The 14,019-nt window shown below is 38.2% G+C and overlaps 1 protein-coding gene across 3 annotated transcripts; it reads left to right on the plus strand.

Annotated features, from left to right (window-relative positions):
• The first annotated feature begins 476 nt into the window (after positions 1 to 476).
• On the plus strand, positions 477 to 10,821 carry u2af2b (U2 small nuclear RNA auxiliary factor 2b). Of its 3 annotated transcripts, none has more exons than XM_066674181.1 (12): positions 477 to 979; positions 2,246 to 2,266; positions 2,948 to 3,080; positions 4,400 to 4,500; positions 4,995 to 5,146; positions 6,818 to 6,934; positions 7,095 to 7,233; positions 7,527 to 7,606; positions 7,790 to 7,912; positions 8,010 to 8,096; positions 8,220 to 8,471; positions 9,623 to 10,821. In XM_066674181.1, the coding sequence occupies exons 1-12, from the start codon at positions 931 to 933 to the stop codon at positions 9,755 to 9,757; spliced, it is 1,389 nt and encodes a 462-aa protein (XP_066530278.1). In that variant the 5' UTR covers positions 477 to 930; the 3' UTR covers positions 9,758 to 10,821. The 3 variants fall into 3 exon arrangements, with proteins under 3 accessions (XP_066530278.1, XP_066530277.1, XP_066530279.1); XM_066674180.1 differs by having other exon boundaries at positions 4,397 to 4,500; positions 9,623 to 10,820; XM_066674182.1 differs by lacking the exon at positions 2,246 to 2,266 and having other exon boundaries at positions 4,397 to 4,500; positions 9,623 to 10,820.
• The last annotated feature ends 3,198 nt before the right edge of the window (positions 10,822 to 14,019 follow it).

The raw sequence follows: 14,019 nt of genomic DNA on the forward strand, positions 1-14,019 counted from the left end.
TACTGGGCAGCATGGTGGTGCAGTAGGTAGTGGCACAGTCACACAGCTCAAGAATCCTGGAGGTTGTGGATTCAAGTCCCGCTCCGGGTGACTGTCTGTGAGGAGTTTGGTGTGTTCTTTCAATGTATGTGTGGGTTTCTTCCGGGTGCTCCGGTCGGTGGATTATCAGCTCAAGTGTGAGTGTGTGTGTCACACAATTAATGAATGACAATGAATGAAGGGAACATGTGTGCTGCTTATTTAACATATCCAACTGATTAAAGAGAGTATCTGGAAATGAACTTTGTTTATATATATATATATATATATATATATATGTGTGTGTGTGTGTGTGTGTGTGTGTGTGTGAGTGAGTGAGAGAGAGAGAGAGAGAGAGAGAGAGAGAGAGAGAGAGAGAGAGAGAGAGAGAGAGAGAGAGAGAGAGAGAGAGAGAGATCTGTTACTCCTCCCCTCCGCTGGACGGCGGTGATGAGAGAGCGGTGCTGATTTTCTCTCAACAGAGCAGCGCTCAGAGCCGCTGTAAACTTCTCATCGAGAAACACGAGGCCTAAGACGCATACACAGCGCTCTTCTTGCAGAGTACACTCACACAGCCCTCAAACACTCTTTAGTACACCCGCACACTCTCACGCGTCGCATTATTAACCGGTTTCTGTCGGTTTCCTGTTCTCTCCGTCCGAGTGTCTGATCTCCCTCCCGCGCTCCGGACACTGCTAGCATTAGCCACGTAGCCTAGCGGCGAAGTGTAAACGCTTCAGTCAGATTCTGCCAAAGTTATGAGCTTATAAAATATTCGCTTTACATTTTGTTTAAATAAACGTCGTTTATACTCGTTATAGGCGATATATTTCTGAAAATTGCTCATTTTTGCAGTTAGAGGTTTTTTAAAACTCGAGCGGCCGCGTCAATTCATCCAAACACGGACTCAAAATGTCGGATTTTGACGAGTTTGAGAGACAGCTGACTGAGAACAAGCAAGGTGTGTTTATTTTACACAATAAATCTTACAGAGTCGTTTACTTTTACACGTTTATTACAACTGAGTTAGATTTGTGTGTGCATATATCGCCAAATAACACGTTGATGTGTCCGTTAAACATACTTTTGTAGCGAGTTATGAATGGTCTTTTATTAAAGTGCTCCCCGAAAAGGTTCATCAGTAAGTGATACTGTGGAGAGTCATTGGTATCACAGTAATGCAAAGACAAATGGTTCAGCCATATCACGGCAAACCTGAATTAAATGGTAAACGACATAAGTAGCACCAAAAAGGGCTTTACTGTCGTCATGAGTCGAACCTTTTTTTAATATTATTATGTTTTACCAGTACTGAGTAGAACTGTTTCGATACTAAAAGAACCGATTTTCAGTACTTTGTAGACTGTATACAGTATTATGTAGAACGCATATTTGTATGGTATAGAAAATGTTTTCAGTACTGCATTTGTTGAACCACTTTTTGATGAGAGTGAAGGCCTACTGTATTTCCTGCTCAGATGCGTTTGGTTTAATTTGAAATATATTGCACACTGCAAATATTTACAATTTGATTTTTATGTCAGGCACTTGTGGGCTTACGTTATAAGGGGGCATCTGAATACAGCTTTTTTCATGAAAAAATGCTACATAAAAATCAGATGTGTCAATCTTTTCACTTTATATTTTTTTAGTGGTATTTGTAAAAGCAAAATGACTGGAAATACATTAAGAACGTGTCCCAAACCTATCATAAAACTTGCTTCAGGCATCAAGCGTTGTTTTCATAAGATTTAATATCTTCTTGAGATGAAGCTTTGAGGCACTATACTTTATGTATATGTAGTTGCTATTAAAACCACCTTAACACATTTTGAGGATTTAATTTCACAGAATTTTACATGTTAGCCGTATTTTAATTATGCTGTAATTTTGTAATGTTGCTTTTGTCTGTAACTGACACTAGTTTAATTTATAATTATGTGGGGCAAAATGGTATGGACAGAATACCATGTTGCAATTGTATTACTGTGCATTGTAATATGCTTTTCAATATATAAAATATTTTATGTTGAGTATAATAAATGAACACACAATGTATGTAAAAACAACTGTTAATAGAACCAAGTTAGTGACTTCAAAATGTTTGGCTCAAAGACGTTTGGTCTTAATTCGTTTTGATGAATCAAATACAGTTAAGCTGTGTCTAGAGCATGTTGGAACAGATGGAACCTAACCACTCACATTCTGTCATTCTCTTTCAACACAGGTGACAGTCTTAACGGCCATGGTGGGTATCAGTGTGGAGTGCACCCTCATGCTTTGCTCAGAGATGCTCTGTACATTTTTTTTTCCTTCTTTCATTTATTTCTTCTTTTTGAAGTGATGGTTTGGCCAAAAACTAAATGCAAATCTTTCACCTTACACCAACTGTAAATAATTGGTAGGCACCCTCATGTTCCTTGTCCAAAGTTTGCGTTTTATTTTTATTTATTTATTTATTTATTTATTTTATAAGTTCTACACAGGGATGCAAGGCCAATGAAGCTGTCAACTATGGAAGATTAGCTAAGTATTTAGCATGGCACAGGCTGTATATGTATGTATATAAAATAAAATGTAAGATACCAAGCATGTTACAGCTAAATATCTAAATTTGCAATAAGGAGAATAGTTATTTTTTGTCTGAGCCATCACTTTATTTATTTTTAATGATTATATAAAAACTTACATTTATAACAATATTTGATTAGTTTGTAGATTTACAGACATTGAATTAACTGTGTTTAATTTTAGGGCCCAGGTGGGTCTTCCTCTTCTGCTGCCTCTGCTGCTGCTGCCTCTCTTCAGCATTTTACTTCCTTCTACATCCTATCTTTCAGCTCCTTCCACTATGTCCATGTATTCCTGTCCACTCTGATGAGTTCTGTGATGAATTTTCTTAATGTCATTTAATTTTGCTTCTGTTTAGAACGGGACAAAGAGAACAGGCATAGGCGGCGAACCAGCTCTCGTAGCCGTAGTCGTGAGAGGAAGAGGAGAAGCAGGGAAAGAAGGAGCAGAGAGCGGCGCAGCAGCAGCAAGGATCGCAGGCATAGACGCAGGTGAAAGGAGTACAGTTACATATATATATAGAAATCTCCTAAATTTTTCTGTCCATTAAAGAAATGCACCAGTGTTTAGCATCTACTCAATTCACTTAGTTACCTCACCCTGTAGTTGCACTGGTCAGAAGTGGCAGTTTACATGAATGTGTACCCCCTTTTTCCCTGGTCATATATTGGGCATGAACTAATCATTTTCTGTATAGTTTAGTAATAATTAAGATATTCTTCACCCATTTTTAATTAAACAATATTTTAATAAATAATTGATACATTTTCAGTTAAGGTTCATGTTTGTTTTTTTGGGTGAGGGTAGAGACATTTGTAGTCGGCAGGCAATTATTTAGTGAGATATTTATTTATTATTATTTGGCAAATGTTGTACATACCACATTAATTTAAATGTCAGCATATAATTAGTGTTGCACGGTATACAGATACTAGAAAAATATCTCTATACTTCATCATTACAAACGGTACAATACCCTATATAATTAGTACCGGTGTTGCACCGAATTCTTTGACCGTCGAGTTCTGTGACCCTAGAGGGCGCTAATTCGTGCCCAGAATAGGGGTCACAGTTTCTGACAGCTGCCATCAGAATTTGTGACCTCACTGAATATTAATTACATAAACGTACTTAAACTTTAAGTACTTACGATTTTGCTGCTAGTTTTAGTGACTTTTCAGATCTTCTGGCGAGTTATTTTAAAAAGACAAAAAAAAAAAAAAAACAAATCCAGCAACTTTCTGTACAAACCTTAGCTACATTTTATAGAAGAGAATCACTGGTAGCACAACTCGTTAGAACACCAGCGCACGGCAGCTCACACAGATCATAATGAGCTGTGATTGTGCAAAAAGTGCTGCCAAAGACACATTTGCTTATTTTTATGTTGAACTTACTCCTTTTTTGGAACTCCTGAACTGAGATCTCACAATTGAATGAGGAATTCAGATTTATTCAAACAGTAAACATGTCTCATTAATGTATGACATGGGGCCAAAAGTGCGATTAGACCTAGAAATGGCGAAACCTCTCGTGTGGTGTATCACTTAACAAGCAGATACTAGCAGTTTTGCCAACCGCCCTCATATTTTAGAGAAAGTACATTAATTTTCCTGATGTTTTACGTTTTTGCCATCGTATTGTTTTAGTATCGGTATCATTATATTTAGGCAGGTATTGTATAGAAAGTCATAATTTTGTTATAGTGACAACACTACATAGAATTGGATTTTGGAGGAAATATTTAGAACAAGGAGGACAGTCTTTGTTGGTGATTTACACTTTCCGTTTTCACTGCATTTCTCAGTAGCCCCTCACACACGGAGAAGAAGAAGAAAATAAAAAAGTACTGGGATGTCCCTCCTCCAGGATTTGAGCACATCACACCCATGCAGTACAAGGCCATGCAGGGTAAGTAAAACACTAAACAGAGCTCAATGTCTGAAATAGCTGTTTTCAATGTTTTGCTGTTCTGTGGTTCTTTGCCATTCTTTTAATTTTGTGAATATCTGTTGTGTCAACACTTCAATAGTATTTTTCTTTATATATATCTTTTTTAATGTTGATATATTGTACTATATTCTAAAGGATTCTTGACTTGTTGAATAGTTTAATTTTATTTGCCTAGTCTCTGTCTGCATACGAGTATTTGTGTGTCAGTGGGATTAAGTTCTGGGAAACTCATCTACTTTTGTATAATAAGTAAACAAGAGCATGCAACTAATGTGACAGCAATTCATTTAAAAAATAGAGGAGTACTTTAGGTCTGGTTAATTTTAAAATTGCTTGTTGAACAGTTTGGATGTGCCTTTTGTGTTGCTTTCTTGCACACTCTAGTGTGCGCTCCATCTTTTGAAATAGTTATAAAATAAAGGCATATTCTCACTTAAACTTGTCTGTTTCAGCTGCTGGACAGATTCCTGCCACTGCCCTGTTGCCCACTATGACTCCAGAGGGGTTGTCAGTTACACCTACCCCAGTGCCAGTAGTGGGCAGTCAAATGACCCGCCAAGCAAGAAGACTCTATGTGGGTAACATCCCATTCGGCATCACAGAGGTGAGAAAGCATTAGCTCAAGCACTCTTACACTGCTGTGTTTGTTAATGGAGTTATAGAATGAAAAACGTAGTAATTGGAGTTTGATAAAGAGAACTGACATGCCGGGATCTTCAAACACTGTTTTGTCTCTTCATTCAAATGGAAAATAGGCTTTCAACATTAATATTTAACATACCACAATATAATCTTGCCACCTATGTCCACACTAAATGTTTTTTCTGCTGGAGGCACTGTTTCCACATTTGAGACTAAAAGGAGCTGTGATCAAGACACTAATGATTTGTACATTTCATTTTATGTAACCATATATTTTGTGTGTGTGCATATATATATATATATATATATATATATATATAAGTAACCTATTACTGAGTTTGGATTAGAAACAGGCTTAAGCCAAAAATAAGTCAATTTAGAGTAAAATTGAAGTAAAAATCTTACTTTATTATTGTTTTTGTTGTTTTATTATATTTTATTAATATTATGTATATTTTATTGTGCCATATCTATTCAAATACATATATTTTCACCCTCCATTCAAATGCAAATTGATAAAAAAAAAATGTAATTGCATTTTGTAATTGTATCACAGCATTGTGATATGAAAGAAGTAAAACAAATTTCATTTTCTGTTTTTGTTGATTTTACACATTTAAAACAGGTGTAAATATAGCAACATATTGATTTAGAGCAGGGGACCTCAATCTTTTAAAAGAAAGGACCTGCTCACTTTTGCTGCTGTAGTTAAAGGGACTGGTCAAATAAAAGCAGTGGGCCATGTTTTGAGGAAACTTGATTTACATTATTTTAAACTAGGAGACACAATTAATCTCTGTTACCTCCTTTGATTTTGATTCTATGTCAGCCCTAGTGCCTCACTGTAAACCATCAAATCAGAGCAGAGCTCTGACCTACTTCATCAGGAAATGAATATGCTGTCTTAAATCTGATGTATTTCAAAAGGAAAATCACCATAATCCCTTAAACCTTCCAGGCTGGAGTGAAACAATTCTGATCAAAGTCAATAAATATACAGTTGTGTACATCCCAATACATGGATGATAACATATTCCGCCTTTAAAGTGCCCCCGACAATACTAGCAACTTCAGCATCTTTTATCACTAACTTTTCTTTTTGTAAGCTTACAGAAACAAAAGAATGCTTGTCTCAAAAAAAAAATTAAAAAATTAACAAATGTCTTTCTGAGAGCGGTAGGTGAAACATTTTATCTGTTAATATTGACTTTCCCCACCCAGTGGTGCCCTCTAAAATATTAAAACTCGCAATCGTGCTTAGTATGACTAGAGATTTGAAAGCTAATGATTTTGAATGTCCCTGTCACATTTGTCATTCACTGGGAATACAAGACTAAGAAATTTAAACTGAACACACAAATAGAGATGTTGGGGGGAAAGTTTCACTTATTTTGGATATTATGTAATCCTGCTATGCATTTACATTTCATTGTAAATGTTAATTTCTTAATCTATTTATCATTCATTGTACCACCCAGCATATTAAATTTTGATTGTGTGTCATTAACCTTAGGACCATCCTCAAACTCATACTGTTCATTTCATACACAAATATTAAATGAGCTCATGCTGGTGTATGAATTGAACAGTTAATTTTCTGCTAACTCGTCTCCTTCATTTTGATTGTTTTTAGGAATCTATGATGGACTTTTTCAATGCTCAGATGAGACTTGGAGGTCTTACTCAGGCTCCAGGAAACCCTGTTCTTGCTGTCCAGATTAACCAGGACAAGAACTTTGCCTTTCTTGAGGTGGATTATTTTCATGCTATCGATCCTTAATTTTTCACTTTTATTCTTTTTGTCAAAAATATTTGGAAGCAATATTTGTCATAAATTCCTGTTTAAATTCGCAAAATTTGAAATTTCTTTTGAATTTCTTATTCATTATTTTTCCCCCACACTCCTTCAGTTCCGTTCAGTAGATGAGACCACACAGGCAATGGCTTTTGATGGCATCATATTCCAGGGTCAGAGCCTGAAAATCCGGCGGCCACATGATTATCAGCCTTTACCAGGCATGAGCGAGAACCCCAGTGTGTATGTGCCAGGTAGGTTTACTGGAAAATACATTCTAGAGCTGAAAATATTTGATACTGTGTTTGTCAGCCAATGTTGTCATTGTCATTTTTCTGTTAACGTTTTAATATTTATTATAAGTGTAACGTGTTTTAAGTTTTTTCTATTTAAGTTTTACATTTTCAATGTATGTATGATGTATGATTGTGAAAGAAAATAATAATGGCGATTAAGAGCTTGGAAAAAGGACTGTCTTTTTAACCCTTTGTGTGTTTGTGTAAGTCATGCAAGAATGGTGCCTTATATCAAAAAATATATGTTTTAGGAGTGGTGTCCACTGTGGTTCCTGATTCTGTCCACAAGCTTTTTATTGGAGGCCTGCCCAACTATCTAAATGATGACCAGGTCTGTTTATTTGCTCTTTGCATAGCTGCCCCGTATGTGTTTAAAGGAAGTATGTACAGCTGAACAGTGAACATGTTGAGCTGATTTATGTAGTGATGATTGTGAATAAGCTTGCAAGTCTTCTGTGCCAGTATGAAACAGAACAAGGCACAATCTTGACTGCATTTTACTCCCTGTTGATAGGTGAAAGAATTGTTGACTTCTTTTGGCCCCTTAAAAGCATTCAACCTTGTGAAGGACAGTGCCACAGGTCTCTCTAAAGGTTATGCCTTTTGTGAATATGTCGACGTCAACCTCAACGACCAGGTATGTTGAATATTTCTCATATAAGTGGACATAAAAATATACATATATGGTCTAATTTTCACGTGTGTGTGTACACTCACTTTTCTGCAAATCTAAGGCTATTGCAGGACTAAATGGGATGCAGTTAGGAGATAAGAAACTCTTGGTCCAGAGGGCGAGTGTCGGAGCCAAGAATGCAACTCTGGTAAGAAGGTTGAATTTTGTCTGAGGATCTTTATTTATTGATGTACAGAATATTCATATTGATTCCGAAGATTAAGGGACTGTCTTTCACTTTTATTTTTTATTTTTTTGTGTTTTCCAATAGACAAGTATAAATGAAACACCTGTGACACTGCAAGTGCCAGGCCTGCTAAACAGCTCCATGAATCAAATGGGTGGAATCCCCACTGAGGTACTTTGTCTGATGAATATGGTGGCCCCAGAAGAACTGCTGGATGATGATGAATATGAGGAGATTGTGGAGGATGTCAGGGATGAGTGCTCCAAATATGGGCAAGTCAAGAGCATAGAAATCCCCAGACCTGTTGATGGCCTGGAGATTCCTGGAACTGGCAAGGTAAAGAAACAGTAATGTTTTACTATTTAAAATGGAAACCAGTAGTAAAATGGGCTCCTAAAGGTTTACATAACTGACTGTTCTATGATTTTAATGTAATCTCATGAATACATAATTTTGAACAGGGGTACACTAAATTGTATGGCCAATTCTAATATCTTCATTGTCGATTTGGTTGATTGTGTTTTTTCCCGGTAGTAAAATCAGTAACATTTTATTATTTGCTTTTTACTTGAAACTGGCTCTTTGCAGTCTAAATAGAGTTATAAATCCCTGTTTCTAGTAGAGATTTTTAGCTGAATGCAAGACTGCAGACTGTGCACTAATGCGTGCATATTTTAAAGTAAATTTATGTATATATATATATATATATATATATAAAGCAAAAGACAAACAAATTTTAAACTGCATCATGCTTGTATATTTTTCTGGATTTCAAATATCAATACTACAGTAACGCAAGTATTATAAAACAATGTACAAAAGCCTTTGGATATGTGCTAATGTAACTTGGCGTGTCCTACAGAGATGTTAGCATTATGCTGCCAGATAAAAATGAAACATACAATCAACTTCACTGATGCTGTTGAAATATTGCTGGCACTAAATCTTATTTATTGGCTGACTTGATGTTTATTCTGTCCATTTGTGTTACTGTAGGGTTTGAAATAAAGATGGCATAAATCTCTGTACAGACTTAACTGACACAAATTCTGAGTGTAATATAAATAAACAGCATTGTCTGAAATATCTAAATTCTTAATGGCTAAAATGTACTTTCCTGCTTTTAGAAACAAATCTGTTTAAAAATATATTTAGGTCAGTGAAACTGGAGTTTCATCTTCCAAAAATGCTTTCTTCAAAGCCCATGTGTTAATGGTTATATAACTTGTTGGGAGGAGCCAAATGCCTCTTGTACAGCAGAAGCGTTTTTCAGTGCATTCATTTAGCTCACTGTATTTTGAGTAAAGAGCAATTAAACGATGGTAGTGACTTTGTTAAATTAGCCATGCGCATGTTGAATAAAGTAACTCGAATCAATCATCAAAACTGATGCAGCTTGAGTTTACTTTAATAAAAACATTGTCTGAAGTGTGCTATTAAAATTGTTGTCTAACAGTAATCACAACATCCTATTCCTACTCTTACAGATCTTTGTGGAGTTCACTTCAGTGTATGACTCCCAGAAAGCCATGCAGGGATTAACAGGGAGGAAATTTGCTAACAGAGTGGTGGTGACCAAATACTGCGACCCTGATGCCTACCACCGCAGAGACTTTGGCTAGACAGGACTGGTTGGAAACAAGTGGCAGAAGAGGAAGAGAGATTTTGGGAAGATGACAGCCTGTATGAAATAGAGAAGTGAATGGCAAAAGAGGGGACATTTTTTGTATTTGATTTTTTTTTTTTTTTAATTTGATTTTTTTTATTATTATTTTTTTTCTTCAAGATGACATTTTGTTTTTAAAGGGGGTGTTAAAAAGGCAAATTTGCTACCAGCTATGATGTAATTGTGTTGTATTTTAAGAAAGCAGTAAGGATTCTTTCAGTTAATTGTATGATTAAAAAATAGATTGTTAGAAGAGAGGAAGTAATTGCTTTCTAAGTCAGAGGGTAGTGACAATAGCAAAAGTGAGGAAAGTACTGCAGATTATTTTTATTCTCTTCACACAACCACCAAAGAGAAAAAGGAAGCCGATATGATCTTTGATCCTTCTTCAATCACTAGTTTTCTCTGAAGGGGAGCTGATTACGTTGTTTTTTTTGTTTGTTTGTTTTGTTTTTTTTATTATTTTTGTTTGTTTTTTCCCCTCCTGTTTCTATCTCCAGATGTGGTTTAGTTTAAACCAGGGGTTAGTTTATGCCCAACTTTGTCTGTCTGTTTCCAGTACGCAACACCGCCTTGTACAATGGCTGCGTTACATCAAGTCTAGTGTGGCACCTTTGTGTCTCTGTATGTGTGAATTTGAATATAATAGCCCTTGTTTGATAATAAAACTACAAAAAAAAATCTTTTGATGACTGTATTATAGTGATGTCTTGTGGCAGATTTGCAGTGGTTTGCCTGTGAACCATTTCAGTTAACCTGCAAATGCATTGTCCACAAATCATCTTAGGAGTGTGACAGAATTACTGCTGGATATTTTTCCCCCAAATTCAGATGCAATTTCTAAAAAAAAAAAAAAAAAAAAAAAAAAAATTATATATATACACACACACACTGAGGAGTTTTTTTTTTTTTCAACGTCTGAGCTTAAAAAAAAAAAAAACATATTTGCTCTTTGCTCTGTACTGTTTGTTTATTTTTGTTTTTTTTCACATGGCAAAACTGGCATTTTAAAACTTTTACTTATGAATCAAATAAAGGGCCACATCAAGCGTCCTCTGGCTATTTAGTGAAATGAATCTTATAATTGTGTCAAGATTTTGGTAAAGGTTTTGCATTTGTATTTGAACACAACACAATATATTGCACGGTTCCATAATGGGAATATGCATTCATTTTTCATGTTCCTGTGCAGCTGCTCCAGGGCCACCAATATATTTTTTAAATATTTATTTATTGTTTAATTAATAGGGCAGTATAATGAAATGACCTAGGTAAGGAAGCATCCCTGTTCGCAAGCATCTCAGTTTCTGTGACTCAAGTTTTCTTTAAAAAATATTCCTTGCACACAAAAAGAATAAAAAGAATGTTTGCATGCGTGTTCCCAATATCATCAACCGAGATAGTGGAGAAGAGGAACTTTGATTCAAATCATACAAACAAAAAAGATAATGTGGGCCCACCACAGGCAAGATCCAGAACATAGGTGTGGTGCAATGCCCATTGGACACAGCTGGGGCAAAGGGGCCCTGGGTGTCATGGAGCTTGGCAGCAGAAACTTTCTTGCCACATGGAATGTAACCTCATTGGAGGGGGCAAGGAGCTAGTGAGGGAGGTTGAGAGATACTAGCTAGATATAGTTGGGCTCACCTTTACATACAGTGTGGGCTCCAGAACCAAACTTCTCAATAGGGGTTGGTCTTTCTCCTACTCCGGTGGATGAGGTGTGTTGGACGAATTTGGGGATACTCACAAGTCCCCGGTTCGTGGCTGTAAAGTTAGTTTGTCCCAGTAAACGAGAGGGTTGCCTCAATGAGGCTACGGGTTGCAGAGAGGAAAACTTTGGCTGTTGTGTGTGCATTTGCACCAAATAGCAGCTCATAGTATCAAGCCTTCTTGGGGGTAGAAACTCTATTGTTTTGCTGGGGGACTTCAATGCTCACATTGGCAATGACTGGGAAAAGAGGAGGGGAGTGATTGGGAGGAACAGCCTGCTTGATCAGAAACAGAGCAATGTGATCTTACTGGACTTTTGTGCTAGTCATTGTATGTCTATAACGAACACCATGTTCGAACACAAGGTGCCTCATAAGTGTACATGGTACAAGAGCACCCTAGGCCAAAGGTCAATGATCGACGCTATGATCGTGTCTTCTGATCTGAGGCCGTATTTTTAGACACTCAGGTAAAGAGGGATTGAGCTGTCAACTGATAACCATCTGGTGGTGAGTTGGATCAGATGGTGAGGAAAGCTGCTGGACAGACCTGGTAGGCCCAAACGTATAGTGAGGGTGTGCTGGGAAAAGCTGGCAGAGGATTTTTAACTCTCACCTCCGAGAGAACTTCTCACGTTCCAGAGGAGGTAGGGGGAATGGAGTCTGAATGGACCCTGTTCCGGACTTGCATTGTGGAAGCAGCTGCGTATAGCTGTGGTCAAATGCTTGTTGATTCCTATTATGGTGGCAACCCAAGAACACCCCTGGACAACAGGGGTGAGGGAAGCTGTCAAGCAGAAGAAAGAGGCTTTTTGAGCTTGGTTGGCTCTGGGAACTCCCGATTCTGCAGATGGGGACTGGCAGGTGAAAAAGGCTGTCCAAGCTGTGCTCAGTAAGGATGGTGAAACTCTGAACTTGACTGAGTGTGTTGTTGGCCGTTGGAAAGATCACTTTGAGGAACTATGCTAGGGTGCTGGAAAGGAGAATGGGTCTGATATTCGAACCTAAGATTTTGGCAGAACAATACGCATTTTGTCCAGGCCGTGGAACTATTGACCCACTCTTTACTTTTTCACAGATGATTGAGGGGGCATGGGAGTTTGCTATTCCACTCTTCACATGCTTTGTGGATTTGGAGAAAGCGTATGACTGTGTTCCTGTGGGATTCTGTGGGAGGTGCATCCTGAGCATAGGGTACCAGGGTTGCTCCGGTGAGCCATGCGGCCCTTGTACTCAGAGTTTCAGTTGTTGCATCCTTGGCGGCAAATCAAGCTTGTTCAATGTTAGCATTGGATTCTGTCAGGGCTGTGCCTTGTCTCCACTCCTGCTCCTGATATTCATGGACAGGGTGGCGAGATGTAGCCTGGGACAGGAGGGCTTCAGGCGAGGGGCTCGGGAGGTGGCATCTCTGCTGTTTGTTGTTCTTCTGGCTTCTTCATACGGAAGCCTCCAGCGTTCACTTGAGCGGTTTCCAGCCAAGTGTGAAGCAGTCGGTATGCAGATCGGCACCACCAAGTCTGAGGCATGGTCATCTCCCGGAAACAGATGGCATGCTCCCTTCATGTAGGGGGTGCGAACCTACCCCAAGTGAAGGAGTTCAATTATCTCAGGGTCTTGTTCACGAGTGATGTGAAGAGGGATCGTAAGGTGGACTGTAGTTTAGGTGCAGCATCTGCAGTGATGCGGTCACTGTACCGGACCATCGTGGTGAAGAGAGAGCTGAGCCATAAAGCAAAGCTCTCAATTTACCAGTTAATCTATGTCCCCACTCTCACCTATGGTCATGAGCTCTGGGTAATCACAGCGCATTGAGAGGACGAAGATGGTGGGTTCCATGATCTCTGAACGTACTGAATGACCAGGTTTTGCCATCAATTTTTTTTCCTTCATGATACGTACATATTCTAGGATGGCAATGACAATATTTACCAGACTCAAATTGTTGTAGAGCTCTGAGCATTTTTCACACATTAACTCTCCACCCTTTTTTCTATAATCGCAGTTGGTAAAATACTGGGACTAAATACAGCGATTTAAATCAATCTTTTAAAGCAGCTGATGGTTTTTATCATCATTTGTCATAAGCCAAACATCACATATCGGATGAAAGATGTAGGCCCACAATGTGGCTGTCCATCTCAGCCTTCCCTCACTGCACCCCAGGGAAAAATAATGGAATATTACAGTCATATGGTACACTTTGTTTTTACATTTTTACATCTGTACATGTGTTTTGTATGTTTGAGATGGGCAGAGGAAAATAAAAGTATATTTGAGATATTCCCACTCTTTTGGGAATGTTTTTATTTTAAGAGCCCGCTGCCCCTTTAACCTTAGCGCAAACACCAACCACCAGTCGGACTGCGCGGAAGATGTCAACCTACGCCTCCTAAATGACAAGTGCATCAGTCAATCAGAGACGCCTAATGGAGGCTGTTGGCCAATGGAAAATCAGGGTGGGCGGGGCCCGGGGCCATCGGCGGCTCGGCGGAGGAGGTGTTCCTGG

This window comes from Hoplias malabaricus, chromosome 6 (genome assembly GCF_029633855.1).
Source record: "Hoplias malabaricus isolate fHopMal1 chromosome 6, fHopMal1.hap1, whole genome shotgun sequence".
Taxonomy (NCBI): domain Eukaryota; kingdom Metazoa; phylum Chordata; class Actinopteri; order Characiformes; family Erythrinidae; genus Hoplias; species Hoplias malabaricus.

Bases quoted from the DNA above. Each gene is read 5' to 3' on its own strand.
- u2af2b (XM_066674180.1), top strand. From the start codon at position 931: ATGTCGGATTTTGACGAGTTTGAGAGACAGCTGACTGAGAACAAGCAA. The intron at 6,935-7,094 runs GTGGATTATTTT...ACACTCCTTCAG, and splicing joins AGAACTTTGCCTTTCTTGAG to TTCCGTTCAGTAGATGAGAC. The intron at 8,472-9,622 runs GTAAAGAAACAG...CTACTCTTACAG, and splicing joins AGATTCCTGGAACTGGCAAG to ATCTTTGTGGAGTTCACTTC.